Source organism: Cygnus atratus, chromosome 1 (assembly GCF_013377495.2).
Source record: "Cygnus atratus isolate AKBS03 ecotype Queensland, Australia chromosome 1, CAtr_DNAZoo_HiC_assembly, whole genome shotgun sequence".
Classification (NCBI taxonomy): Eukaryota; Metazoa; Chordata; class Aves; order Anseriformes; family Anatidae; genus Cygnus; species Cygnus atratus.
The window spans coordinates 69661067-69688044 of NC_066362.1; the positions used below are offsets into that span (position 1 = coordinate 69661067).

A 26978-nucleotide genomic window follows, 5' to 3' on the forward strand; every position below is an offset into this window, starting at 1 on the left:
TGGCCAAATGCTCAATGAAATCACATTGATGATAGCTCGAAAATGAAGATGAAAGCGGTTTACTGAGTATGATTTAATCTTCATTATTATAGGCAAGTGGATTGCAAATTTCCATAATTAAGCATCCAGTGCACTGCTCAGATTCTCTTGTGAAGTTTGATAATTGCTGTTGTTAGGAAAACAGTACAGCAGGGTGTTGCTGTCACATGACAAGCTTATGAGGCTGAGCTAATAGGATGTCCTTTTAAAATGTTCTTCATGTTTTCTAGTTTAGAGGCAGGGTATATCATGGAGATTTCATCAAAAGAAAATACTCAGTATTTCTCAAACAACTCAATCCTGCCTATTGACCGATCTTCATTCAAATCTGAATCTTCTGCTTCCAAGGAGAAACAATCATGTTGTGGAGGTATAAAGGTAGAGTAAGAGTTTTCGAATATTTTAGTAGGGACTTAGAAAACCTCATTTTTATTTTATTTTATTTTATTTTTGAAATAACCCTTTTTAAGTTGTGATTATGTGTTGGTGAGTCAGTACAAAGCTATTGAAGTTACTTCAAAGCCACAAAAAAAATCTACTTCTTATCTGTATTTGCCTAAGTTTTGGCAATATTTAAATATAAAATGTTGGTTGAGGCTTGGGTGTTATGACATCTTTAATGCTCATCCTGAAAGGTCAGTTGTATTGTCTTTATTGTACCATCCTATTTTCCTGAAGCTAAGAACAGAGTATCAGAAGCCAGACACCACAGACATCTGTTAGCACAGATTGCTTTTTTAAGATTGTAGCCATGGTAGTCTTCTGGGCTCTGGAAAATAATATTTGTATTACGGTCTCAGCGTTCTGAGTGCTATGTTACTATAATTTTCCTGATTTGAGTGAGTTCTGCATGAGAGGACTTTGAAACTAAACTGTAGCAGTTTCACTGCTACATTAAACAGTAAAAAAATTCATTTGCAGATTCTGCTCCAGCTCCCAATAAAGTCACTGAGTTCAACAATAGTTGAGCTGAAGTCTATATATTATGCAAAGCAGTTAAGATATTGTCAGCTTAATAGAGTCTAACGACTGATATATATATATATTAATTATTGAGTATCCTCCTTGATTTTGCCTGCTCCTGTAAAGGCCCAGAATTGGGATCCTGCTTTGAAATAGAGGATGAGTTGTATCAATCAAATTTGTAGCACAATAGTAATTTTATCCTTGTTCCTCCATTTGCTGCAATGATAATCCAATTCCCTCATTGAATAAAATTTCAGTCACAGATTAGGCAGTCAGGAATCAGCTTATTAGATCCAAAAATAGAAAACCAATAATATTTCAGCTCAGATTTTTTTCTGTACAGGAAATTTTTGACTTTGGAGAACCAAACTAATATGATTAACCTTTAGAATACAAAAACAATATGCAGAGTCAACAGGTGTTTTTTTGTTGCTGTTGTTGTTTTTGTTTGTTTGTGTGTTTTACCAATCAACAGCCTTTACATGTGTTAAAATTGCCCTTATAAACCAAAAAGATGTGGTGAAATATTTTACTTTCTGTTGTTCAACAATGACTGAAGAAAGTGAAATCCTATGCAGCTTTCTGTCCCAGCTCTAAATCAGGAGCAACCACCACTGCATGGGGTCTCCATCTCCCTCCTGGGACAGCTCCAAGCCCAGTGGAAAAAAAACATGTGCCAGAGGGACATGAAGTTTGAAGTTCTACTTTAAGCTGTTTGATTTTCATGTGGAAAACTGTACTTATTTTCACATTGCTATTTAAAATCCAACAGCATAAACACACAGAAAATGTAAAATATTATGGCAATCTTTTTACTAGAGAGCTTTTTGAGAACTATCACCATGGAAAATAAGAATGAGATTCTATTTACCCACAAGTGCTCCTGAAAGGGAAATAACCATCTCTTTATAAAGAAAAGCATGTTGAATGATTAAAAAAAAGATATTTTTGAACCTTGACACAAGAATTGGCATTCAGCATCGATGCCAGTATCACTACCAATATGCCCTGTCAATTGTGATGTTGTTAGGCCGTGTTGCACTGGAGGAGGGGAAGTTGTTCCAGGGCTCCAACTTGCTGGAAGACTGATTGCTCAGAGAGCAGGCCTAAAGAGTAGGGCAAGGGTCTAGGCCTCTCCACATACCAAACATTACTTTGTGTTTTAATTTTGAGTTTAGGGCTTTTTACACTTTTGGCAAAGAGCAGACATATATATTCAGTCAACCCAGCCTGCATCTGAAGGCAGAAGGCAATGTGGTTTCCGAGATCAATTGCATGGTGTGTGAGTATCCCTAGAGCTAGTAAACTTAGTAAAGCTGTGTTTACGTTAGGCAATAGCACTGTTGGAGAGGAACAGCTGGAGCTGAGGACCCTGCATTCACCCTACATGCACTTCAGGGTGGGGAGTTACATCAGGCTAAATTTAGTTCTGTCACAGAGACTATGAACCATTAGTTATTTAAATGAATGTAGTGCCCTTCTGGAGTACATATTCCAGTTAATTTTGCTTGCAATGAATTCAGTCTGCTTGTTTGCAGTAGGAACCAAATGCCTATGACTATGTTTAAAAATGCCCCCAAACCAACTCCTCTCTCTGCCAAGCCCCACTTAATAAATACCTTTATCATTATTGCTATGAGAGATCGGGAGGGCACTATATTTATCAGTCCTTCATCAGTAACCTTGGCATCTACTTGAAATTAGCAGTGGTGGATATCAAGATCTGTATATATTGTTATAACTAATAGGAACTAGATAAATAGGCATTCAAGCATATTTCATAGAGTGGGAGAAATATTGACATGTTTATCAGCAAAAAGAAGTGGGAAAGAAGTGGGAATGTAGAATTGTTTAGAAATAATTAATAAAGCATTCTGTACTGCCTGATATTAATCACTGTCACTTTCTTTCACAGATATTTCTTGGTGCATTATCTTTTGTTTATTTTGCTAAAGCACTGTCAGGAAGTTATCTAAAAAGTACTATCACACAAATAGAAAGAAGATTTGATATCCCTTCCTCTTTGGTTGGCGTTATTGATGGCAGTTTTGAAATTGGTATGTGCTGTATAAATCCATTTTTGTTTTCAGGAAAAAGAAAGAAAAAAAAACAGTGACGAAATTTGTCATGAAAAATAATTGTATGAATCTCCTAGGACTACCAAAAGCGAGCAAGGTTCACCTAGGAATTATATGACTGTCATTATGATTACTTTGGATAGGATAAGGTTGCTAACATAAGCAATCCAACATAGTCCTAAATATTTTGTGATTTGATAAGCTTAGCTGCTGGTTAATTAGCATCAGCATCTCTTGCTGTTTCAGATTACTGGATTTATCTCTTGGCTGTTCAATGGACTGTGATATTCATGGGAATGAAATCTTAGCTTGTGTATAAAGGTTTGCTGCACTCTATCATCTGACATAATCCCTCTCGTCTTTTCCAGTTGCTTTTCCAAAAGTTTATGGTTTTCTTATCATGGAAGGTATTGTGCTCCTGTAAGGATGCCTGGAAAGAGGCTGAAGCACCAAACCCATGCAATCAGCCCTCTACCTCTGAAATGGCTGTATACGCTCCACACTAGGAATATTTTTGCTGGGGGATGTCTTATCAAAAAGCTGTAAAACTTAGTTTTCCTTTTGTACTTTCAAAGGGAACCTCCTAACCATAATTCTTGTAAGCTACTTTGGAGCGAAGCTTCACAGGCCAAGAATAATTGGAGCAGGCTGCTTAATTATGTCAGCGGGAACATTCCTAATTGCAATGCCCCAGTTCTTCATGGGACGGTAAGTGCAAAGTGATCAGTATTTTCCAGCTGGGCTATGCACACTGCATGTTAGCTCACTGAGATGTTTAGGCATTAATCGTGAAAATAATGCCCATAGAAATAGGCATATGCAGATGTGGTTACTCAATTTAATATGCATTACAAAGACAAATTTTATTACAACAGATCTAATAATTTAACGTATGTTTTTCTCAGTTTTATTCAATGTATCATTTTATTAGTCTATGATCTCAATTGATCGGCCATGTTTTGACATGGCTTAAGAATTGTTGAAGCTTTGGTGAAGTGACGACTAAAATCAGGAAGACAATCAGAGTGTTAAACACAAGCCACAGGATGCCCTCACTGTCTGATAATTTCTTAGTACAGATTCACATATCATAACAGAGCAAATTACCTGTTAAACTGAAATGCATCACTTTGACAGAGAGAGAACCAAATGGACAATTTTCATGTACTACCACAGTATGAACGAAGTGCCATTTCCTTGTAAACCACATGGAACACTGGCAACACTGGATGCAGATGAAATCTACATTTAAGTGCTGTATTCAAGTGCTCTCTTCCATGGTAGCAACAGATTTGTTTGTTTCTTTTTTCTTATAAGTTGGGAGAGTAAAAAACAACTTCTGTTTATAAACAGATATCAGTATGAAAGATTTCCTTCTACCATGAATTCAACTGTTAGCACTTCTCCATGCTTGCAGGATAAAAGCCAAACCCCTCTCTCAGCCCTGGAAAAATCTCAAGCCAAAATAAATGCAGGTGAGAGCAATCTCTTTTGCGTATTATGATAAGCACAATAAAACATATTAAAAGACTCTCAAACTCTAAAGCAATAGTTTATTAGAATGCAAGAAATAATAAATGGGAAACAGAAGGATCTTTCCCAGAGAAAATCCAGATCTACCTGATGAGACAAACTTATTGAAAATAAATTAATAACTGCCACTGCATACTGCTAAGATGTCTTTTCAGGCTGGACACCTTTCCTTCAGCCTTGCTGCTTCCTCCTAAAACTTTCTGCAGCTTCATGGCTTGTAGAAACACCAGATGATCTCCCATGGTGGCGTACGAAATTTCTGGTCTTCCCTCTGTCATGAGATGTGCCTTTGGGTCCTCATCCCACTGGAAATAGCCACTTGTGTCTCCCAGACTGCAGACCCAGCTTCTCATTTCCTTCCCTGCCTGCCCACCCCTGTGGGCTCATTGAGCTAGCTCCTCATGGGTGCCCACCTGAGCTGAAGGGCAGCAACTTATTGGAACTGAGACATAGCCTTCCTCCCAGATGTCTGGGCATGACATCCATACAGGCTGAATTTATAGACTAAGCTACGGATGAGAAAATCGGACCCTCTCTGGACCAAAAAGTGTGTGTATGTGTTTTGATTGTTGGATCTGGAATAGATGTGGCTTGTAGCACTTGCTATCATCAATGTTTCCCAACTTTTTCCATTAGAAAATCCCAGTTTTGGTTAGAAGCAAGAGCAAAAGGTTTCTAAAATGGGATGTAGTAAGAATTTTTTAAAACTGGATGATTTATAATATCTTTTACAATCTGCTTGAAGCAGTTCATACTAAGTGTGTGTCCACCTCAATCTGATTGGCTTAAAACTGCCACCACAACCTCCAGCTCCAAAATATTTTTCTTAGTAATCACTGCTTTTCCTACACTAGAAGTATTTAAGAAGTCCTGTGCATTCAGTGTCAAAATGTTGTGGAAAAACACATAATTGTTGTCTCTCTTGTGACGTATTCAGGATGTGAAAAAGAAGCAGGCTCTTCTATGTGGATCTATGTTTTACTGGGAAATCTTCTACGTGGAATAGGTGAAACTCCTATCCAGCCTTTGGGAATTACATACATTGATGATTATGCCATTGAAGAGGATGCTGCCTTATACATTGGTAGAGTAAATAAATCACTGTTTTGTTTTGTTTTTCTTAATGGATTTTTCCCTAGAGGAAACAGTCATTTTGGCTAATGGAGTGACTGTTGTTGAATTAACTTGCCCTGATTGTTTTGCTTGCATTATTTCCAATATTAAAGTTTATTTAACAATCATGTACACTCAAGGGACCAAGTTCCCTTTTAATCATACCACCACAGTTCCATTATCTTAATTTGAGGAAAGAATTTGACCTTAGGTTCCTGCTGTTACCCTAATCTTCCTAATTCTTCTGGATGTGGACTGCTGTGCCTCTGTGCACATTCAGTTCTCTGGAAAGCGATAAAAAAAAACGTACTCTTTTAAGCATTTTAAATAGAATTTCATCAGGCACTCAAAACTTTGCCTCCAGAATGAGGTAGGATTACAACCAATAGTGACTGAGGCTTGAAGAAGTTGGTGTCAGTGTTTCTTTGTTGTGTTCATTGTGTGATGAGCTCTGCACTTTCACCTGAAATATCACCAGAAAGTCCTTCTCCATCAGCACCTTGTTTCAGAAAGTTTACAGTCTGGGAAAAACTCAGAATTTCTGTGTAAAAGATTCGTTCCTACCAGATTTCCAAATCAAACTCGAAAATTTAGAATACGTGGAAATTTAGGCTGGGGGTGTATTGAAACATGTTAATATTGGGTACCAAACCAAAGTGATTTTTCAGCCTGTTCTGGGTCCACCACAACTTAATCTAGCCAGCTAAAGTGTTTATAGTGGTTATAGATTGGTATTATTACTGAGTTTAGGCCGTTAAGTTCCCTGATTTTTCCCTTGGTCTGACCTTCATTCTTTAATCGGATGATAACAAAAAAAAAAAAAGTTTTTTTTTTTTTTTTTTTTAATTGTAAAAGTTCTAACTTGAGTAACTAACATGCCTGAAAGCAAACTTTGGCTCAGTATTTTAAGACTGTCTCACTTGTTACCTACCACATTGTACTTTGTTTTTATGTGCAGCAAGAACAAATGTTCATTTTCAGTCAGAAAAATAACAGTCCCCTGGTTTCTATTACAGGCTGTGTACAGACGCTTGCAATTATAGGTCCAATATTTGGCTTTCTTCTTGGATCCCTGTGTGCCAAACTTTATGTTGACATTGGCTTTGTAGATCTTGGTAAGTCAGAAAACTCAGATTTAAAAAATTCAGTCAGGCTCCAATATACCTACTTTAGGCATGTATTTTAGGCAAAGAAATATCTATCTAATTTCTAGGGATAAGGGAAAAGTGGGTACTTTGTAAGGTAAAATGGATGAGAGCAATGCAGCGCCTCACACAGAAAAGTCTAGCAACAAAGACAGGTGTGGAAGAAGTAGGAGGTCTGGCTCTCCTTCAGCCCAGAAGATCCACAGCTGGTGACCCCCAGGAGATGCCCTGGTGAGGAGGCTCTGGAGAGATAGCAGGCACCAGGAAAAGGCAGGACTGTGGCTCAGGATCCTGCCAAGAGCTGTCTGCATTCGTTTTGTAATAGACCACCACTGCTGAGAAAACAGGTCTCTCACAATGAGTACCAGAGCTCATGATTGCCTTCCTCCTCACACAACTCCTTCCTTCTGGTGACTCTTATGCAGAACAGCCCAGGTGGAAGCAGGAGTGTGGTCACCCAGACCACTCCATGGTCTGGTCGTTACAGCCTCTCTGGGGGTGTGTGAGCAGCATGGTCTGGGACCCCATGGCGTCAGGGACAGGCCACCAATGTGTCACAGGAATCAGCAAGTCCTTATCAGCTCCCTGCAATCACTCAGTCACTCTTGCCGAGGCGATCAGCTCCGGGGCAGACGCGTGCTGCAGCGGAGCGGGGGATCGGGACAGGCAGGGCTTTTTTTCCGACATCGAGGCCGCCCGAGGGAGCCGCCAGGACCCGGCAGCCCTCGCGAGGGAGGCTGACGAGGCGTAGGCGGAGCCAGCAGCGTCCCCTCTCTGGCCGTTCAAAAGCAGCCCTTAGGGAGCGCGAGCGACCAGGAGAGCGGTGACCAGGGCGGGCAAACAGGGCGTGGCGCGTCAGAAGGGCGTGGCGCGGGAGTTTGCGTGGCAGAGTTCGCACAGGGAGGGTGGAGAGGGCAGAGTTTCCCCCCGCCCATAAGAACAGCACTTTTAACGACTGTTGACCGCTAGCTAGGCTGCAATGGTCTACACCAGGCAGGCTGCTCTCTCTAGAAAGTCTGTATCCACCCAGACTGACCGCCTGCTCAACAATGCGGCAGTTCAGGTCTCTGGGTGCAGAGAGTGTCTGAGCCTGTTGCTGCCATCTGAGGGAGGCAGAGGCTCCCTGTGTGTGAGGTGTGAGCAGGTGGATGACCTGGTCCGCCTGGTGGCAGAACTCAAAGAGGAGGTGGATAGGTTGAGGGCTATCAGGGAGTGTGAGCGGGAGATAGACTGGTGGAGCAACTCCCTGCAGGGCTTGAAGGAGAGGTACCGGGGCGAGACACCCCAAATGGGGGTGGACCCCCTGCCCTGTCGCTGTCAGGCAGAGGGAGCTGACCTAGGAGTTGAGGAGGAATGGAGACAGGTCCCTGCTCGACCTCGCAGGCAACGCACCCCCCCACCAGCCCCTCCTTCCCAGGTGTCCTTACATAACAGATTTGAGGTCCTGGAGGTTGAGAGGCCGGTGGGTGAGGACGAGGTAGAAAGTCTACCCAGGAGGATGCCTAGGGCAAGGAAGCTGACTCCACGCCTCAAGACAGCCTCCACCAAGAAAGACAGAAGGGTGATCGTTGTAGGTGACTCCCTTCTCAGGGGAACAGAGGGCCCTATTTGTCGACCTGCCCCTACCCGTAGGGAAGTCTGCTGCCTCCCTGGGGCCAGGGTCAGGGATGTTGGCAGAAAGCTTCCCAACCTGGTTCGCCCCTCCGACTACTACCCTCTTTTGATAGTCCAGGCTGGCAGTGATGATATTGAATAGAGAAGCCTGAAGGCTATCAAACGGGACTTTAGGGGACTGGGACAGTTAGTGGATGGAGCGGGAGTACAGGTGGTGTTTTCGTCCATCCCTGCAGTGGCAGGGAGGGGTACCGAGAGGACACGGAAAGCCCACCTGATTAACACGTGGCTCAGAGGCTGGTGCCAACACAGAAATTTCGGGTTTTTTGACCATGGGGCGCTTTACTCGGCACCCGGCCTGGTGACCGCAGACGGGTCCCTATCTCCAAGGGGAAAACGGATCCCCAGGAGCTGGCAGGGCTCATTGAGAGGGCTTTAAACTAGGAAAGTAGGGGGACGGGGCTGAAATAAGTCTTGTTGGAGCTGTACCAGGGGGAACAATGGCAAGGCCGGGGGAGAAGGCAATGGCCCGACTGAAGTGCATCTACACTAATGCACGCAGCATGGGTAACAAACAGGAGGAGCTGGAAGCCATCGTGCAGCAGGAAGGCTATGACTTGGTTGCCATCACGGAAACGTGGTGGGACCACTCTCATGACTGGAGTGCTGCACTGCCTGGCTATAGGCGCTTCAGAAGGGACAGGCAGCACAGAGGGGGTGGTGGTGTGGCTCTCTATATTAGAGAGTGTTTTGATGTTGAGGAACTTGAGGCTGGGAATGATAAGGTTGAGTCTCTTTGGGTTAGGATCAGCGGGAAGGCCAACAAGGCAAGCATCCTGGTGGGGGTCTGTTATAGACCACCGAACCAGGATGAGGAGACAGATGAGGAGTTCTACAGGCAGCTGGCAGAAGCCGCGAAATCGTCAGCGCTTGGTTCTCGTGGGGGACTTCAACTTCCCAGACATATCCTGGAAGCACAACACAGCCCAGAGAAAGCAGTCTAAGAGGTTTCTGGAGAGTGTGGAAGATAGCTTCCTGATGCAGCTGGTTAGAGAGCCTACCAGGGGAGGTGCCCCACTAGACCTTCCGTTCACAAACAGTGACAGACTGGTGGGAGATGTGGTGGTCGGGAGCTGTCTTGGGCAGAGTGGCCACGAAATGGTTCAGTTCTCTATTCTTGGCGAAGTCAGGAAGGGGACCAGTAAAACCGCTGTCTTGGACTTCCGGAGGGCTGACTTTGAGCTGCTCAGGACACTGGTTGGCAGAGTCCCTTGGGAGGAGGTTCTGAAGGGCAGAGGAGTCCAGGAAGGCTGGGCACTCTTCAAGAAGGAAATCTTAATGGCTCAGGAGCGGTCTGTTTCCACATGCCGAAAGACGAGCCGGCGCGGAAGACCGGCCTGGCTGACCAGAGAGTTGTGGTTCGAGCTTAGGAGAAAAAGGAGGGTTTATAATCTTTGGAAGAGAGGGCGGGCTACTCAAGAGGACTATAAGGATGTTGCGAGGCTGTGCAGGGATAAAATTAGAAAGGCCAAAGCTCATCTGGAGCTCAATCTGGCTACTGCCGTTAAAGATAACAAAAAAAGTTTTTACAAATACATCAACACAAAAAGGAGGACTAAGGAGAATCTCCATCCTTTACTGGATGCGGGGGGAAACTTAGTTACAAAAGATGAGGAAAAGGCTGAGGTGCTCAATGCCTTCTTTGCCTCAGTCTTTAGCGGCAAGACCAGTTGTTCTCTGGATACCCGGTACCCTGAGTTGGTGGAAGGGGATGGGGAGCAGGATGTGGCCCTCGCTATCCATGAGGAAATGTTTGGCGACCTGCTACAGCACTTGGATGTACGCAAGTCGATGGGGCCGGATGGGATGCACCCGAGGGTACTGAGAGAACTGGCGGAGGAGCTGGCCAAGCTGCTTTCCATCATTTATCGGCAGTCCTGGCTATCAGGGGAGGTCCCAGTCGACTGGCGGCTAGCAAATGTGACGCCCATCTACAAGAAGGGCCGGAGGGTAGACCCGGGGAACTATAGGCCTGTTAGTTAGACCTCAGTACCAGGGAAGCTCATGGAGCAGATTATCTTGAATGTCATCACGCGGCACTTGAAGGGCAACCAGGTGATCAGGCCCGGTCAGCATGGGTTTATGAAAGGCAGGTCCTGCTTGACGAACCTGATCTCCTTCTATGACCAAGTGACGCACCTGGTGGATGAGGGGAAGGCTGTGGATGTGATCTACCTTGACTTCAGTAAGGCTTTTGACACCGTTTCCCACAACATTCTCCTCAAGAAACTGGCTGCTCGTGGCTTGGACTGGCGTACGTTTCGTTGGGTTAAAAACTGGCTGGATGGCCGGGCCCAAAGAGTTGCGGTGAATGGAGTCAAATCCAGTTGGAGGCCGGTTACTAGTGGAGTCCCCCAGGGCTCAGTGCTGGGGCCGGTCCTCTTTAATATCTTTATCGATGACCTGGACTAGGGGATCGAGTGCACCCTCAGTAAGTTTGCAGATGGCACCAAGTTAGGTGCATGTGTCGATCTGCTCGAGGGAAGGAAGGCTCTGCAGGAGGATCTGGATAGGCTGGACCGATGGGCTGAGGTCAACTGTATGAAGTTCAACAAGGCCAAGTGCCGGGTCCTGCACCTGGGGCGCAACAACCCCGAGCAGCGCTACAGGCTGGGAGATGAGTGGTTGGAAAGCTGCCTGGCCAAGAAGGACCTGGGAGTACTGGTTGATAGTCAGCTGAATATGAGCCAGCAGTGTGCTCAGGTGGCCAAGAAGGCCAACAGCATCCTGGCCTGTATAAGAAGCAGTGTGGCCAGCAGGTCTAGGGAGGTGATTGTCCCCCTGTACTCGGCTCTGGTGAGGCCGCACCTCGAGTACTGTGTTCAGTTTTGGGCCCCTCGCTACAAGAAGGACATGGAGGTGCTTGAGCGAGTCCAGAGAAGGGCAACAAAGCTGGTGAGGGGTCTGGAGAACAAGTCTTATGAGGAGCGGCTGAGGGAACTGGGGTTGTTTAGCCTGGAGAAGAGGAGGCTCAGGGGAGACCTCATCGCTCTCTATAGGTACCTTAAAGGAGGCTGTAGAGAGGTGGGGGTTGGTCTATTCTCCCACGTGCCTGGTGGCAGGACGAGGGGGAATGGGCTAAAGTTGCACCAGGGGAGGTTTAGGTTGGATATTAGGAAGAACTTCTTTACTGAAAGGGTTGTTCGGCATTGGAATGGACTGCCCAGGGAAGTGGTTGAGTCACCATCCCTGGAGGTCTTTAAAAGATGTTTAGATGTAGTCCTTAGTGATATGGTTTAGTGGAGGTCTTGTTAGTGTTAGGACAGAGGTTGGACTAGATGATCTTGGAGGTCTCTTCCAACCTAGACGATTCTGTGATTCTGTGATTCTTGTAACACCCATAGACACATCGCACAGCTAAATCTAGAGGCAGGTGAACAGACTCCTCTGGAGAATCTCCCTGCAAAATCACCTTCCTAGTTATCAGCAAAAATTCCCTAAAAGCATTTATTTTTCTCCTTTTTTTTTTTTTTTTGACTTTTCTCCAGACAGTGTAACAATAACTCACAAGGATGTGCAGTGGGTGGGAGCCTGGTGGCTGGGTTACTTAATAGCAGGTGCGATCAGTGTTGTGGCTGGCATCCCTTTCTGGTTCCTGCCCAAACACCTCCCAAAAACAGAGGGCAGAAAGGACTCCAGTACCTCTTCTGAGCAGTCAAAGTTCATCACTGAGGATAACAAGGAGCAACACAAATCTTACCAGCAACAAGTGAAGATTGGTGAGATGGCAAAAGGCAAGTCACTAGAGCTTCTGTCCTCACTGTTGGGTCTTTCTCTCACTAATTTTTATACTGTTTAGTGGCCTCAAGATTATTTTTTCCCTTGGGTGTCATTCTCCACCTACTTAGTATGCACAAAAAGGGTCTCTTAATTGTTCTCTAGACCTGCTCTTGCACAACAAATTTCTTCACCTGGAAGTTTTTAAATTATGCCATTGATGCATCAAATCTCATGAAACTCAGCAAAAAATATTCATGGATCTTAGCTGTTGCAGATGTGGGGCATCATAAAGTAACAATCTCAGTTTCTGCTAAACCTCCTTTTTCTTTATGGTTATCCATTTATGGAATACATACAATAGCGGATCAGAATAAGGATGGGCACAAACCAGATACTGTTTTAGGATAATATTGTTATTTTTACAAAAGCTTTTTTACACAACTGAATTTCCTTGGCACAACTTTGCCAAAAGTACTTTCCTCAATACTTGAATTCACAACTCAATAAATCTGTGCTTACAGTCAGCTGTGCATAGTACCCTCTACTCCCAAATTAAGCTAAAGGATGCTGTGGCTGTTCAGGGGACAATGAAACAACTCTGCCTGTTTTCTGAGCAAAAGAAAGTACCTATAACAAGATGGATGTTCTAGAAAATTGATTCTTAGTATTTTGCTCCACCATTCCCCTCATATAGAAATGCATCTCTTATAAGCATCACAGGACTTCATTTATTCCCCCTGAAATATCCTGCTGTCCGCTTCTGGAAGGTTACAAAATATTATTCACAGCAGTTATTCTCTCTCTGGCCTGGTTGTCATTTCTGCTGTTTTGTCTTGCAGACTTCTTGCCATCACTGAAGAACCTCTTTGGGAATCCAGTTTACGTTCTGTATTTGTGTGCAAGTATCCTTCACTTCAATTCTTTAATTGGCATGGTGACATATAAGCCCAAATATATTGAGCAACAGTATGGGCAAACATCTTCAAAAACTAATTTTGTTATAGGTAATGCTATATCTGCTTCTTGATACCCTAAAAATGGACGTTTTAGGAGTGTTGTATACATATACACAGGGAAAAGTGCTTTTGAGGCTATGTTTATTCTTCTCCTGCTTTATCTGGCTTTTAAGTAGTAGCACATAGAAGGTAAGTTATTTTATTTCTGCTTTAGCACTAGTTAGCTCTGAGTTTATCTATGCAAGTGTTACTGTAAAAGATTGCACAATTTGATACTTTATTTCCCATTCTACTGGAAATTTGAAATGTCTGTACATCACAAGAGAATAATTGAAAATTAATTTTAAAATACTTGACATAAATTTGTCATCAGACAGATCTGTTCCCTTGCTGGCTCCCCATTTATTTCAACGAAATGAAGATCAACTCAGTGCGTGCTAAAGGACTGACCATAAGGTAGCTGTGATATTGACAGTGATTTCTTACTTTCTGAAGAGGTTGGTGTTAAATAAAATGAAGTTAAAGTCATATTAGTGATCACATAATACATGTGTTAAAAGATTAACATTATCTCAGTGCAATGCTGGTAAAAGAAAAACAGGTATTTCTGTGTTAACTTTATCTAAGAGCTTTTTTCTATTGTAAGTTGGTCTCCCAAAACCCCCACGTGGCACAAGAGTGAGAGATGCTGCTTCTGCCAGCATTACTGAGCTTCTGCTCTGCCAGACCCATAAGAGGAAGGTACCTCTCTCAATTAGTTGCAGAATCAGCTTTGGGCATCGAGGTGGCTATTTGTTGAGGATGCCTTCAGGATGGTGAACTTCACAACCCAGCTGTTGAACCTACAGGCTTGGATTCAGTTTCTGAGGTCCAGTGATTCAATAGCATTAGACAGCAAAGAGGTTTACATCTATCCAAAACAGAGGGAACTGCTGTGTTTCAGAGCAGCATTAGTTGCGAGGCAACGGAGGTATATATGTGCAGAAAAGCTGTAGTGATCCATTGTGCTATGTTAATTCTTTAAAGATAGAGGCTGGAATTTCCTGGCACAGCACCCCTAAAAGCAAGGAGAAATCTTCAAGCATAGGCAATGGCCAGAAAAAGTCCTGAAAACAATCCCTACATTCAGTACAGTACTTCTCATTGTATTTACAGATTTTCTGGAGCTAAGCTTTCAGGTATGTGCAAACTGAGTGAGGATTAAGATCCATCTGATTTCACAAGCATAGGGACTATATCCAACAGGGAATGTGTGATGGCTTGGCTAGGGAAGGGTCCTGGCTGAGTGGCCATCCCTGCAACAAGGGTTTTTCCCTTCCTCCCTTTCCTTTCTTTTTCAATCTGCTCTTGCTAAGAAAGCTGAGAGCTTGCTAGTACTATCAGTGCCTATTTCCCCTCCCCGTCTTTTTTTTTCTTTTTGTTTTTGCAATTTTTATCACCACCTATTTGATGAATATCGGAATTGTCAGAGCAATTTGAAGCACTGTAACAAAAACAAAAACCTGCTGGAGGCTCGAAGAGGGCATTTTTTGATAGTCACAAATGAAGGAACGTACCAGAAAGTAAAAGGGTACCTGCTGTGTTTGTATGGCTTTCTTTAAATATATACACAATGTTGCTTTCCATGATGCCAGTGACAAGCAGTAGGGTGATCTGTAAGGCTATGAAACATATGTATGGATAAAAGGGGATGCATATGAATGGGCAAGCAGGGTGTGTGTACTCTCTGGTGTACACAGCTCCCACATTCAGTCACAGTCTCCTCTTACAAGCAAAAGAGGACAGAAAAAGCTGCAGCATCAAAGTGTTTGGATGGGGCACCCACATGCAGTTATCTAGTGATTCTTCATTTACATATGCTGCACTTTAAATGCTGCTTCTGAAATCCCCTGAAGTACAATTTCCACGTGTGTGCAGATGAAAAATGGTGCTCTTGAAATCTTGCTCATTGAAAAATGCTGGTGTTTTGAAACTTAACAGTAACAGAACAAGGCTCTCATGCTTGCCAAGGTACTGACTTATAGTTTTGGTAGATGGAAAAAGGCTTTTCCTAACATCAAGTATCCATCATTTCTTCTAAGCGCTGTTTTTTTCCATGCGTGCAGATGAATCAAACAGTGGCTTGAGACAGAAATTCAGGGGATCCCTGTGCACTTCCTAGCAGGGAGATTAGACTCCTATGTCAGGATCTTATATATTACATAAGTCATTTTAAATCATGTTTCGAAACCTCCAGCCCCCTGGGGAAAATAATAATAATAAAAAAAAAATCATAAACTTCATTTGCTATTTGAATGCATGTATGCTTTTGTACTTGCTTTTGTTTTGTATGCTTACTCAACTCAGCACCACTAAGTGTCAGCATGAATTAAAAGCTGCAAAAGGCATACATAGCCCTGTGCAAGTGGAATTTAATGTGCTAGATCTGGCTGGTAAAGGTGAGAAAACCAGTTTCAGTAACTATGAAATCCAGGAAAGGTCACCTTACTTGACTGTGCATTATCTTTTACAGTGGTCTCTATTTACATCTTTTTTGCATGTACTTGAACAGATTTTTATTTTTTTTTGGTCTTGTCCATGTCTATCAATATGGACACTGCTTTCAGCAGAACTGTTCCAGTAAGGATTAATGGTCACCCTATTTTATGTGTTCACTGCCTTTTCGCTTATTTCCTTGAAGCCTGTTACAAGAAGACTGCCCAGAGTGTGTATATATATTTTTGCTGTGGCAACACTCACCCAAGGGAACATTTCAACATACAAAACTGGAGAAATACCCTAAATGTCCTGTGTATGGAGAAGATGGCATATTGCTGACTCTCTCCCTCTTGGGAGATCTCCCTAGGAGATCATTCGTTTCATGGCTCAGTAAAAACAGAAAAAGTAGGTCTTTCTCCAGACTTTCTAACATTAGGTAGAACTGAATTTCCACTAGGAAGGAGCAGTTTGGGCTCCTCCTGCCAGTGGATGAGGGAAGAGAAGCTGACCTTCTCAGAGCGGGACAGCCCCAGAGCGTGGCCCTTGCTGCTCCTGTTATTGCTCCATGGTGAAGGACTCGAATGGGGCCCCAGGGAGAATCTATGCCTCAAGGAACTGTGGCTGTCTTGGCTGCCCTCAGCAGCACGATGCCCCCAGACAACACCTCTGAGCCCAGAGCACCTCTCATGAGAAATGACACTAAGAATATTTGAATTAACACTACATGATACCTCCACTGACAAACTAGCAATGCAAAAAATCACCTAGCTTAAGAAAGTAGAAGATCATTGCCTAGACCTTATATAAGATAGGACCAATAATAATCTGTCTCTCAGAGAACTGAAAAAGCAGCATTTCCCTAGGAACAAGTTAAAAGCAGTCCCATCATGTTTGCAGGAACAATCCAAATCTGGACACGCACAAAATAAATAAATAAATAAATAAATTGCCCAGCTTGAAGATGTGTAATATTTTGCTTCTTCATGTTATCACTGCTGCTGTTTTTGTGGCTGAGGAAAATAATCCATTGAGATGGGATATTCAGTAATACAGATTATTTCTGTTTGATTTCAGGTCTTATCAACATTCCTGCTGTGGCGTTTGGCATATTCTCTGGGGGACTGATCATGCAGAAATTCAGAATCAGTGTTTTAGGGGCTGCAAAACTCTCTCTGGGATCATCTTTCTTTGGTTACCTGCTGCTCCTCTCTTTATTTGCGATGGGCTGTGAGAACTCAGATGTGGCCGGACTGACCGTGTCCTACCATGGGTATGCTGGGAAGAGCAAACATCAGCATAAAGTGCTACTGAGAAGCAAACTCCTTGGTCGTTGTATTCCACAAAGTATATATTGTTGAAAAAAGAATGACTGACCTAAATATGCTTCCCAGAACTGTGATTCAAAACGGTGGAAACCATTCCATCTATTCCACTGGGCACTGTGTCAGAATTCATTTGTGATTGCTGCCTTCAACTCAGAGGGTTTTATGCCACAAGTGCAGATTATTTTTCTGATTACTTTTTAATTATTATTGTCATGGGACCCACCCTTTCAAGATAGAGATTCCTGGAAACGTGAGGAGCTCAGTAGGGGAGTGAGATTCAATTAATTGTTCCTTGCTTCTGCATGCTGCTGAACAACCCATGGTGTTTAATAGCCTCCAGACTCCAAATTTAAGTATTCGTGGATTAACCATGAATTAACTGTGACATTATCTATGAGGTATACCTGAGGCTAGCCCTTCTATTACAGCCCCAGGAGCTGCTTGGCCGCTGAGCTCAGCAGCAGCTGGCTAAAGGTGCAGATAAAACTGTCATGCAACGTAACAGCTCCTTGGTTTGGATAAATACCGTTCTGATTGTTTCCCCATCAACTTTTGCAGTGATGTAAGAGTAACTCACTCCCCTCTTTGGCTCTAGAATAATCAAGCTTTTTTTTTTTTTTTTTTTCCCAGTTTTGTTATAAATGCATCAAGCCTCAGAAAACTGCAATCTTATAAAATATGAGAAAATGCATAAGTAGAAATTGTTAGCTGTCTGCTCTTAATAAAGTAATTATCATCTCACAGTAGGCATGTGATATTGAAATAGTCATATGAATAAATCCTTTTGATCACTGAGAAATAAGAATTTACCCTCTGGTGTGGATAGGAAGAGACAACACTGTAATGGGCTAAAGACACAAGGCCTGGCCAGGTGCACCTGGCAGAAAGCAAAACTCGTGAGTTGATAATGATTTCTTCCACATCTGCCAGAAAACATCATCATGATTCCTTTTTCCACAGAACCAAGCAGACGTCTGGATACGAGCAAGGCCTGTTCTCAAACTGCAACTCAGACTGCATGTGCTCCCAAAATGACTGGGATCCCATCTGTGGGGAAAATGGCATTACCTATGTTTCTGCTTGTCTCGCTGGCTGTCAGGCATCCAATGGAAGTGGGAAAAACACTGTGAGAGTCTTTCATTTCTACATGTGATGTGGTAACTTTCCTACTATAACTCATTCTGTCAGTGTGAGCAAACTAAAATTGAGTAAGGCACATTCCATCCAGACATAAACTCCTGAGGTTTTTAGCAATTTACCATCCATGTTCAAAACTCTCTCAACTACTGTTTCCTGTAGAAATCCCAAGCAGAGAATGAAGGAGGTTTTTTAGCTGTTGGCTACCAAAAACACTAAAAAAAAAAAATTTAAAATCTAAATACATTCATCAAAAGTAGATTTTTTTTTTATATATATATAAAATTCCTTCCTGTTGAAAAATCTTTTCCAGTTTGGATTTAAATTTTTGGCTAACTGGAAAAGCATGATGTGCAGTTCCCAGGCATTCACTTCCCTGCTGCTTTGGCTATCATACAGTTTCACCTGCTGTCTTCCAGGTATTTTTTAACTGCAGCTGCGTGGGAATTTTAGAATCTCCTTCAAGAAGCTCCTCAGCTGTGATGGGACCATGTCAAAAAGGAAATGAGTGTCCAAAAATGTTTCTGTATTTTCTGGTAACATCAGTTATTACTTCATATACTTTGTCAGTAGGTGGCACACCCGGATACATACTTCTTCTAAGGTAAGCAATCATTATTTCTGCTAGCATGTTTTCAAGGTGTTTTGATACTGTACCTCCTTCCATTCCCTAATAGAGTGAAATGTTTTCAGCTTTGTGAAGTGGCTTTTAAATTATTTTTTCACTTATCAACAGGCATCCTCATAATTTGACAATGAGTTTTCTACCATTGATACAACGTGACTACTATTATCTCTACCTGCTATACATTTCTAGTTTTAAACATGATATAGGAGGCCTAGCTGTCATTTCATTTATATCAAGTTCCACTTCCCTTAATGCCTTTTACATTACCAGAACAGTGTTAAATGGGTGCTGCATGAATGGAAAGTAACTCTCTGGTATGCTTATAGGTAGCTGGTTTTCCTCATTTGCTATGGGTTTCAACATACAAGGTAGAAAGAGATGACCTAACCCAAACCTTCTATATACACTCACCTATCCCTCTCAAGTCTGTTGTATTATTCCATATAATTATGTCCCAGATTTGTATCTTTAAATAAATAAATAAATAAATCTGTTTCTGCTGTAACATTCACAGCTTTATTAAAAGTTATTCCCAAGGGATTGTTTCACTACGTACTTAACTGCTGGAACTATTTGCCCGTCACCAAGTATGAACTTTTAAACTAATTTTAGAAAATGCAAAAGGAATATAATACTTCCAGTGATTAATCTGGATTTTTGTCAGCTTCTTGCAAATTTTGGATTCTAAGGGCTGCCCTGCTATGTCTTAGAAGGCTTTCTTTCTCAGTACCTTTCTCCAAATTATTTCCAGATGGGCATGTTCTACTTCTCAAACAAAACATCAGTAAATACTCTCTACATAAGCTTTATTATCATTGTGCTTTCTTACCCCAAAATTTTCTTTGCTTTTGAATTAAATTTTCTGGAACTGTCTCAGTGCCAGTGCCTTTATGCCTGCATGGTAAAAGATAGTGTTAAAACTGGCTGAATATAGACTATATGGAAAGAACTAAATAAAGAAATGTAACTTCAGCTGTGGTTCCAGCACAACCCTTGAGCCAGAAGCAATATTCACACAGAGACTTACAGAAATGGTTGAAGTGAGGATGTTTTTCCACTGCCCTCCACAAACACCACCAGTGAGGTCTATGCTTTAAACCATATACACTGCACAGCTTTCCCCACCCACCATGTAACATGTTGCATTGAGTACTGCAAAAACACATGGTGTCTCTCCAAGGAGTAACAGCAGGAAGAATAATCATATTAAAATCCAGTTGACTTTTTTTTACTGAAGCTTATTCACTATTGAAAACTACGCACCAAGAAGAGGATGATTAGCAAGTTGAGAGCTTGTGGTTGCTCCTAGCACAGCAGGATTTTTTGTTGTATAAAAATGGTCAGGGATGCAGTTTCTTTCCCATTTCTCCCCACATGATGTTTACCTTCTATGCATAAAACACGTTGCTGGGAACATACAGCTGTGGTACCACAAAGGGCCTTGGCACTATTGTTGTCATGATCAACCTCCAGCTCTCTGTCTTGTCTCCACTGCAGAAATGTATGGGAGGAGATGCTCGTAGCTGAACATGTGTGAGCTTAAATCACACGGAGTTGCCTGCACTTTGCAGCCCTAACTACGTGCTCCCAGGGGACTGACTGCCTAATGGATGTATTTACAAAAGCTTAGAGAGGTTTTTCAATAGCAATCCAAAACATTTTGTTATATGAAAGGTGCAAACCAGCTTTATTGGTTCTGCTCCAGTAGCCTTTATTTCTGTTGAAATTCATTTTACTTTGAGAGCCACTTAATTGAAACTGAGAAGTTGTGTGTTTTTCTGCTGGATCAAAGGCATCAGAATCTGATGTAAATAAAGAATCTGATGTAAATCTGATGCTAAATAAAATATGTTTCAGTAAGTTCAATCCACTTTTTTTGTTATTGTTCTCTGCAAATGACCTGTGGGCACAAATCCATTTTAAGATCACCCTTGTTTTCCTGAAGTCCATCACTGACTGGCTTTCCCTGAAAATCTGTCTGAACTGTGTGAAAGTGTGCTTCTGTTCCCTGAGAGAAAATAAACACTCTGAAAACAAATAGTCCCAAGGTCAAGTTGCAGACTTCATTTAAGTTAATTTTTGCCAGTTATCTGTTTGTAAAATTATTCCATATTGTCAGATCTGATAAAATTCCATAACTTGAGCAATTTGCTAATTTTAGATGAGCAGATATCGTTGCACCTGCCATGGAGCAAAATACAGCTAAATCCCTCAAACTCTGTAAGATTTAGTGACATATACTTCAAGGGTTCACATGACCGGAATCAATGAAATACACTTGCAGTGAGTGACGGTCATTTTCTGAAGTGTCTTTTTAGTGGCATTAAGCTAATTATAATTGCCAGGGAGCTTGGGAAAGACCTTAAGTTTTGGAGGGAAAAAAAATGCAATTCAGATAGCTATTGTTTAAGCACAAGCTATTACAGCTTGCTAAACAAGCTTCTTTTAATATAGAAAGTGATTAGGCAGTGAAAATGGAGTCTCAGATCTCCCTGAAAGGTTTGGCTCTCACTTAGGGTCTCGAAGAATTACAGTTTCTGTGGAAAGGTATTACAAATGCTTGAACATTTTTTTCCATCTGAAAAAAAAAAAGAAGAATATAAAATCTACAAAACACATAACAAATATCCATGTTTTGGTTTTATTTTCCAGTTTTTTCTTTCTATGCTCTCACACTTGGTTAAAAGGGCTTCTAGACTGAGGCTTGCTTGTGTAGCATGGCCTAGTGGAAGGTGTCTCTGCCCATGGCAGAGGGGTTGGAATTAGATGGTCTTTAAGGTTCCTTCCAACCCAAACCATTCTGTGCCGCTATTACTCTATGATCAGGTAAGAGGGCGAAACATTGTTCTTCCAGATCAGTATCATACTACATTCATTTCTGCATAGATGGTGATGCCTGTATAAACCACGATGTAGCAGACTGCATGATGATAATCCATAACAGGATATTGGAGAACAAAGCACTTGGGTTACAAAATGAGAGGCACGCAATTATTTTTTGACTGTCAGTACTTTGGTGTTGTTTTCCATGCATGTTCTTGTCCTTTTGCGTTTTTACTAAATTAATGGAGGATGACCTGAATATCATTTACAGTATGGGTTCTTACTGCTGTCTGGGCAGATACATTGAGAAATAACAAAACATTACTGTTGGGGAACAAAAGAGCAAGTTCTGCAATGACTTTATTAACATTAAGGGGTGTTCCCAATTACATGAATTTCTGAGTCTATCCTGTTTCAGAGCACATAGACCATACCCCCAAAGTGCTATGTTTAAATCCAAAGTGACAACAGAATTTCAACCTGTTTTTTATACTTAACAGGATGGCTGAGACAACCGGGCATTTCATCAGTTACCATAATGATTCACATGTGTTAGTCACCACACATATCAAGCACGTCCCAGTTCAGCCAGGTGACTGGGACTATTCATGTGCTAAAAGTTAAGCAGGTACTCAGGCTCTTGCTGGATTAGGTCTTGCACTGGGTAGTCTGAGTGAAACAGCATGCTTGGAGTGGTTCCATATGCACTCGATTGCTAGCATGGACATGAAGAGCAACTGTTCTACTGCCCACCATGCTCACCCTTCTAGATGAGCCACCTACCCAAGGCTGGAGTAGGACTGATCTTGAGTCATAAGGACTGATGTCTGTGGTGGCCACCATTGCAAGCCCAGAAATGTCCAGATGCAAATGGTCTTGATGTGGTAAATAGTGTGATCCTGCTCCTAGACATATGGCAGGGAAAGTATTGGGCCTAAATACCTTTTACTTGTCTGGGTCATTAGCCATAATTTCAGAGAATGTTTAATTGAAAGGGACTATCTAATCACAAATGATTTCACAACCAGTAATCTTGTCCTGTGTTAGTAACTCCAAAGTGCTGGTCTTGTTTGAAAGCTTAAAATGTGATATTGACTATAGATATTTAGAATACCTTGTTGCTGTTACGATTTTAATCACATTATTTTTATGTATATATATATCACATTATTTATATATTTTTGTGATTCTGCTGAAGTTGGTGCCATCAAGGAGGGAAAACTTACATGTCTTTCCCCCTCATGCTTTCTATTTCTGTTCAAATTATCCATGATCGATTCTTTATTTAACACTTTTTTTTCTTTTTTTTTAGATGCATTAAACCACACTTGAAATCATTTGCACTTGGTATCTATACCCTGGCAGTAAGAGTACTTGGTAAGTCCAGTCATACTTACATGTGTTTTAATGTCACTAGTCACTTATCTTAGAATTAAACTGATTGTTGGAAAGAACAGCTTCTAACTGACAAGTTAATATTATATCATTTAAAAAAATAATAGGAAAAAGGATTGGAAGGGGGGTGGGAGGAGGCAACTTTGCATTTGTACAACTGCAAGACTTCTCCTATGAGGAGAGGCTGACAGAGCTGGGACTGTTCAGCCTGGAGAAGAGGATGCTCGGGGGATCTTATCAATGTATATAAATACCTGAAAGAAGGGTGCAAACAAGATGGAGGAAGACTATTTTTGCTGGTGGCCAGTGCCAGGACAACAGGCAATGGGCACAAATTGGAACTCAGGAGGTTCCCTCTAAACACCAGGCAACCCTTCTATGCTATGTGGGTGCCGGAGCACAAGCACAGGCTGCCCACAGAGGCTGTGGGGTCTCTCTTGTAGGAGATCTTCAAAAGGCACCTGGACATGGTCCTGGGCAGCCTGCTCTGGGTGGCCCTGCTTGAGCACGGGTTGGGCCAGATGGCCTCCACAGGCCTCTTCCAACCTTAACCATTCTGTGACTCTGTGATTTTGTAATTTCTATAACTGTCTTAGTAATAGTAAAAATAAACCCTGCTACACCCATAGAAGTAGCAAGTGATCCTTTGTACCAAGAAGATAAGAGGAAAATTACTTCTTGTCTCTCCTTATTCAACATTAAGCACAACAGAACAAATATGGCTCAGAATCTGTGATCATTTTTCAGGCATATTTTCATTAGTTTCTGAGGGAATTAATCTAAGTACAAGTGTACCTGAGATTGCAGTTCACTGCAGCCTTGTGGTAAAGCTGTCTACAGATTTTCTCTAACGTCAAGGGTACAGTGAGATGCCAATAAACTGGAAACTTGAAAATCTTCTAGGTCTTATTAGAAAAGATAATAACTAGCAAGAAGCAAGTTGCTTATGTAAATGGAGCGGACTTAGATACGCTGGTTGAGTCAGATGAAGTGAAATCAAAACAAGCTATTGGTTCCTTTTTCACAACATCTTTGCAGACCAGTTTCTTCCCTCTAGGCTTATTTTCTTCTCCAGCAGCCATCATTGGATCCCCAGGTTGTCTCCTTCAGCTACCAAAGAAAGGATTTTCCATTTCATCACCCACAAGCATGGCTATAGGTTTGCTCCTGTAGGCAATAGGTTTGCCTCAGTAGGATTTCAAGATACTTGCAGAATACCTGTAGCCCTGTTGTAGGCTCCCAGCCCCACTGTCTTTCTCCCTTCTTCACCCACCCCTGCTGAGACACAGGATGACCCCCAGACTGAACAGGCTCCATTGCTCTAAAGAAAGGAGAAATATCTCGTTATAGAGGGGTTCTAGAGGATAAGGCAAACAAGCCATGGCATTCACTCTCCTGTTGACTTCAACAGGCTTTTTGATGATCAGCTGCATTTTAGGCCCCATCCTGATTTCTCACAGGGAGTAAAGGAGTATGCTTATCTGGGCAAAGCAAGGCATGACTTCTTAAATTAGAAAAGACTGTCAAAGGATCATTGCTATTTGAATGTATAATTTAGTATTCTACGTTAACATGCATCTAGATCAGAACTAGTCACTCTAGAAAGTAATCTTCTTGCCTCTGTTCTTTCATTAAATACACACAGCTGGAATTCCAGCCCCAGTGTATTTTGGAGTGGCAATAGATACCACCTGCCTGAAATGGGGAAGCAAACAATGTGGGGGAAGAGGAGCATGTAGACTCTATCACTCCATCACGCTCAGGTAACAACTCTTCTCCATTCATTCTTTAACTTGCTTTCTATATACTACATATACTACTTCTATATACTACATTCTATACTATATTATTTTATATTATTGTACTAAAATAATACTATATTATTTTATTATTATTCTATATTATATTATTCTACTATATTATACATTCATATACTACATTTCTATATACTACTTATACTACTTCTATAGTGAGCACTGGTAGGATAATTTCTGTCAGAAAATTTGGGTTAAAATTTGATCTTGAATGAAAGAGACTGACCAGCAAAATTAATAATGCTCAGTTTTTAGCACTCTTTTTTGGTTTAGTCTTTTTTTGGTCCATGCTATTTCAATACTAGCTGGAAGTCACTTAATTTTTAGCCAAAATAACTTCAGTTAAAACCTTAAGTTTCTACTACCCCAACACTCTACCCCACCCCAATTTTCTTAGCAACTCTGCTAAGTGTGTGTGTGTGGGGGGGCTGTTAAACCTCATCACTGGTCCACACTGGAGCTGGACCACAAAAAGGAAGAGAAGGGTGCTTCAGACCATGCCTGGCTTATCAAAAGGCTTATAAAGCACTTCTGTCTTTATTGATTTATTGCTAGAGGAGAGTAATTGACTGAACTGCAATCCTGAAAGGCATTGCTGCAGTGATAAAAGGACAAAGAGAGGACAGAGAGGACAGGGTTGCAGCTGAGTTCCCCACTCTGAGGTGGGGGGAATATGAGGGGAGAGAACATCTTGTTTTGAAAACTTGAAGAAAAGAACAAAAACTCATTCGTGACTCATTACTAATAAAGCATAATAATACTATTATTGTTGATATTGCAAGTGTCATTAATTCCTGAAAACAAAAAATACAACCAAATGTTTTTTGGTATCTCTGATACTGTTTATGAGAAAACCAAAAAAATTAATTGCCCTGGAATTATTAGCATTATTCTCACTGAAGCACATTGGGAAGAAGGAACTTAGTCAGTGCCTGACAGTCTTTTTTGTCCACAGTCCAGACAGTAGCTGACCTGGGTGAGCTGTCATATTTTCATCTCCAGGGTCATCCCCTTACTACCTTTCTTGAACATGTTCTTCACTCAGACTTACTGCGTGGAACTATAATTGTGCCCTTGCTGCTTTCAACTTGTACAGTGCCTTTGAGATAGGCTCTGACTGATCATTTCTCTCTCAGATACATGTACCTGGGGCTGACTTTGGTGTTGGGCACCATGTCCGTTTTCTTCAGCATTGCTGTCCTTTGGGTTCTCCAGAAGAGGTCTGCTCCGCAAGATGAAACCCTCTCAGCCAATGGGGAGAGAGGCACCTGTGTGACAAACAGCAGGAAAGATAATTTCTTCAACAGTGGCCATTTAATTCAGACAACTTACTGGCCAGAAAAGGAGACTAGGCTTTAGGAGGACTGAGATCTCCACCATGACTTTATCCAGTGAGTGGTGTTCAAGGCAAAATTCATCATCAGTGAAGCAACTAGTAGTATCCACCCTGAAAATGCTTGCCGTCCTGTAACTTTCTTTGTAAATACCAGAAAGCAAAGGATACAGGCATTTTAGCACATGTCCATTTAGCACATGTCACTGCTCACCGTTTGTCTTGAGGAGTCGGTGGCACTCAAGTGAGGGGATTTGTTATGGCTGGGGAGGTGCAGCTTGCTGCAGAAGCAGGTTTTGTGGCTGCCCCTCAGCTCCATCCCTCCTTGCCAAGCTGCAACAGCTCTGCTGCCCCTTGTCTGCCTTCTGTGTGTGAGGAGTAGTGGGTAGGCTGCAGTGAAAGTCTTTCAAGCATGCTACCAGTCCGACTTGGCAGCCTGGAAGGTACAGGGATATTCTGCACCAATTCTTGTACGTAGCTCACCTTTGCAAGCAGTGCAGCGTGAGACAGGAGGAAGGTGGTTTGCTGGAAGGACAATTCAGCTGCAGGTTCTGGGCAACACGCAAATTCAACCTGTAACACTTAGGACATCAAATGCTGTCATTAGGGACTTTTTTCAAGTATAATCTGCTGTAGTACAACAATAACAGCAATAAAAGTTGTCATTACAGAATACAGAATATTGTCCAAAGGAGACTGGAAGAAAAAAACAGAGCTTTTTTAGGTTTCCAGCAGTTTCTTGCTACTTTCTAGTACTTGGTGTACTGAATAATTCCATGCATTTTCTGCAATGTAATAACACCTTGTTATGAGCTACATAT

General features: G+C 42.0%; 1 protein-coding gene across 2 annotated transcripts; it reads left to right on the plus strand.

The window, feature by feature from the left end:
- Positions 1 to 288: 288 nt before the first annotated feature.
- Positions 289 to 26183, plus strand: SLCO1C1 (solute carrier organic anion transporter family member 1C1). 2 transcript variants are annotated; one of them, XM_035550872.1, is made up of 14 exons: positions 289 to 417; positions 2921 to 3062; positions 3659 to 3791; positions 4437 to 4558; positions 5554 to 5700; positions 6746 to 6844; positions 12037 to 12282; positions 13108 to 13272; positions 16777 to 16972; positions 17988 to 18153; positions 18584 to 18768; positions 22928 to 22992; positions 24656 to 24773; positions 25961 to 26183. In XM_035550872.1, exons 1-14 carry the CDS (start codon positions 289 to 291, stop codon positions 26181 to 26183), a joined length of 2136 nt encoding a protein of 711 aa, XP_035406765.1. The 2 variants fall into 2 exon arrangements, with proteins under 2 accessions (XP_035406765.1, XP_035406766.1); XM_035550873.1 differs by lacking the exon at positions 5554 to 5700.
- Positions 26184 to 26978: the final 795 nt, after the last annotated feature.

Excerpts from the sequence above, each read along its gene's own strand:
- SLCO1C1 (XM_035550872.1), top strand. The coding sequence starts at position 289 with ATGGAGATTTCATCAAAAGAAAATACTCAGTATTTCTCAAACAACTCA. Across the intron at positions 418-2,920 it reads CATGTTGTGGAGGTATAAAG|ATATTTCTTGGTGCATTATC; the intron begins GTAGAGTAAGAG and ends TTTCTTTCACAG. Across the intron at positions 3,792-4,436 it reads CCCCAGTTCTTCATGGGACG|ATATCAGTATGAAAGATTTC; the intron begins GTAAGTGCAAAG and ends GTTTATAAACAG.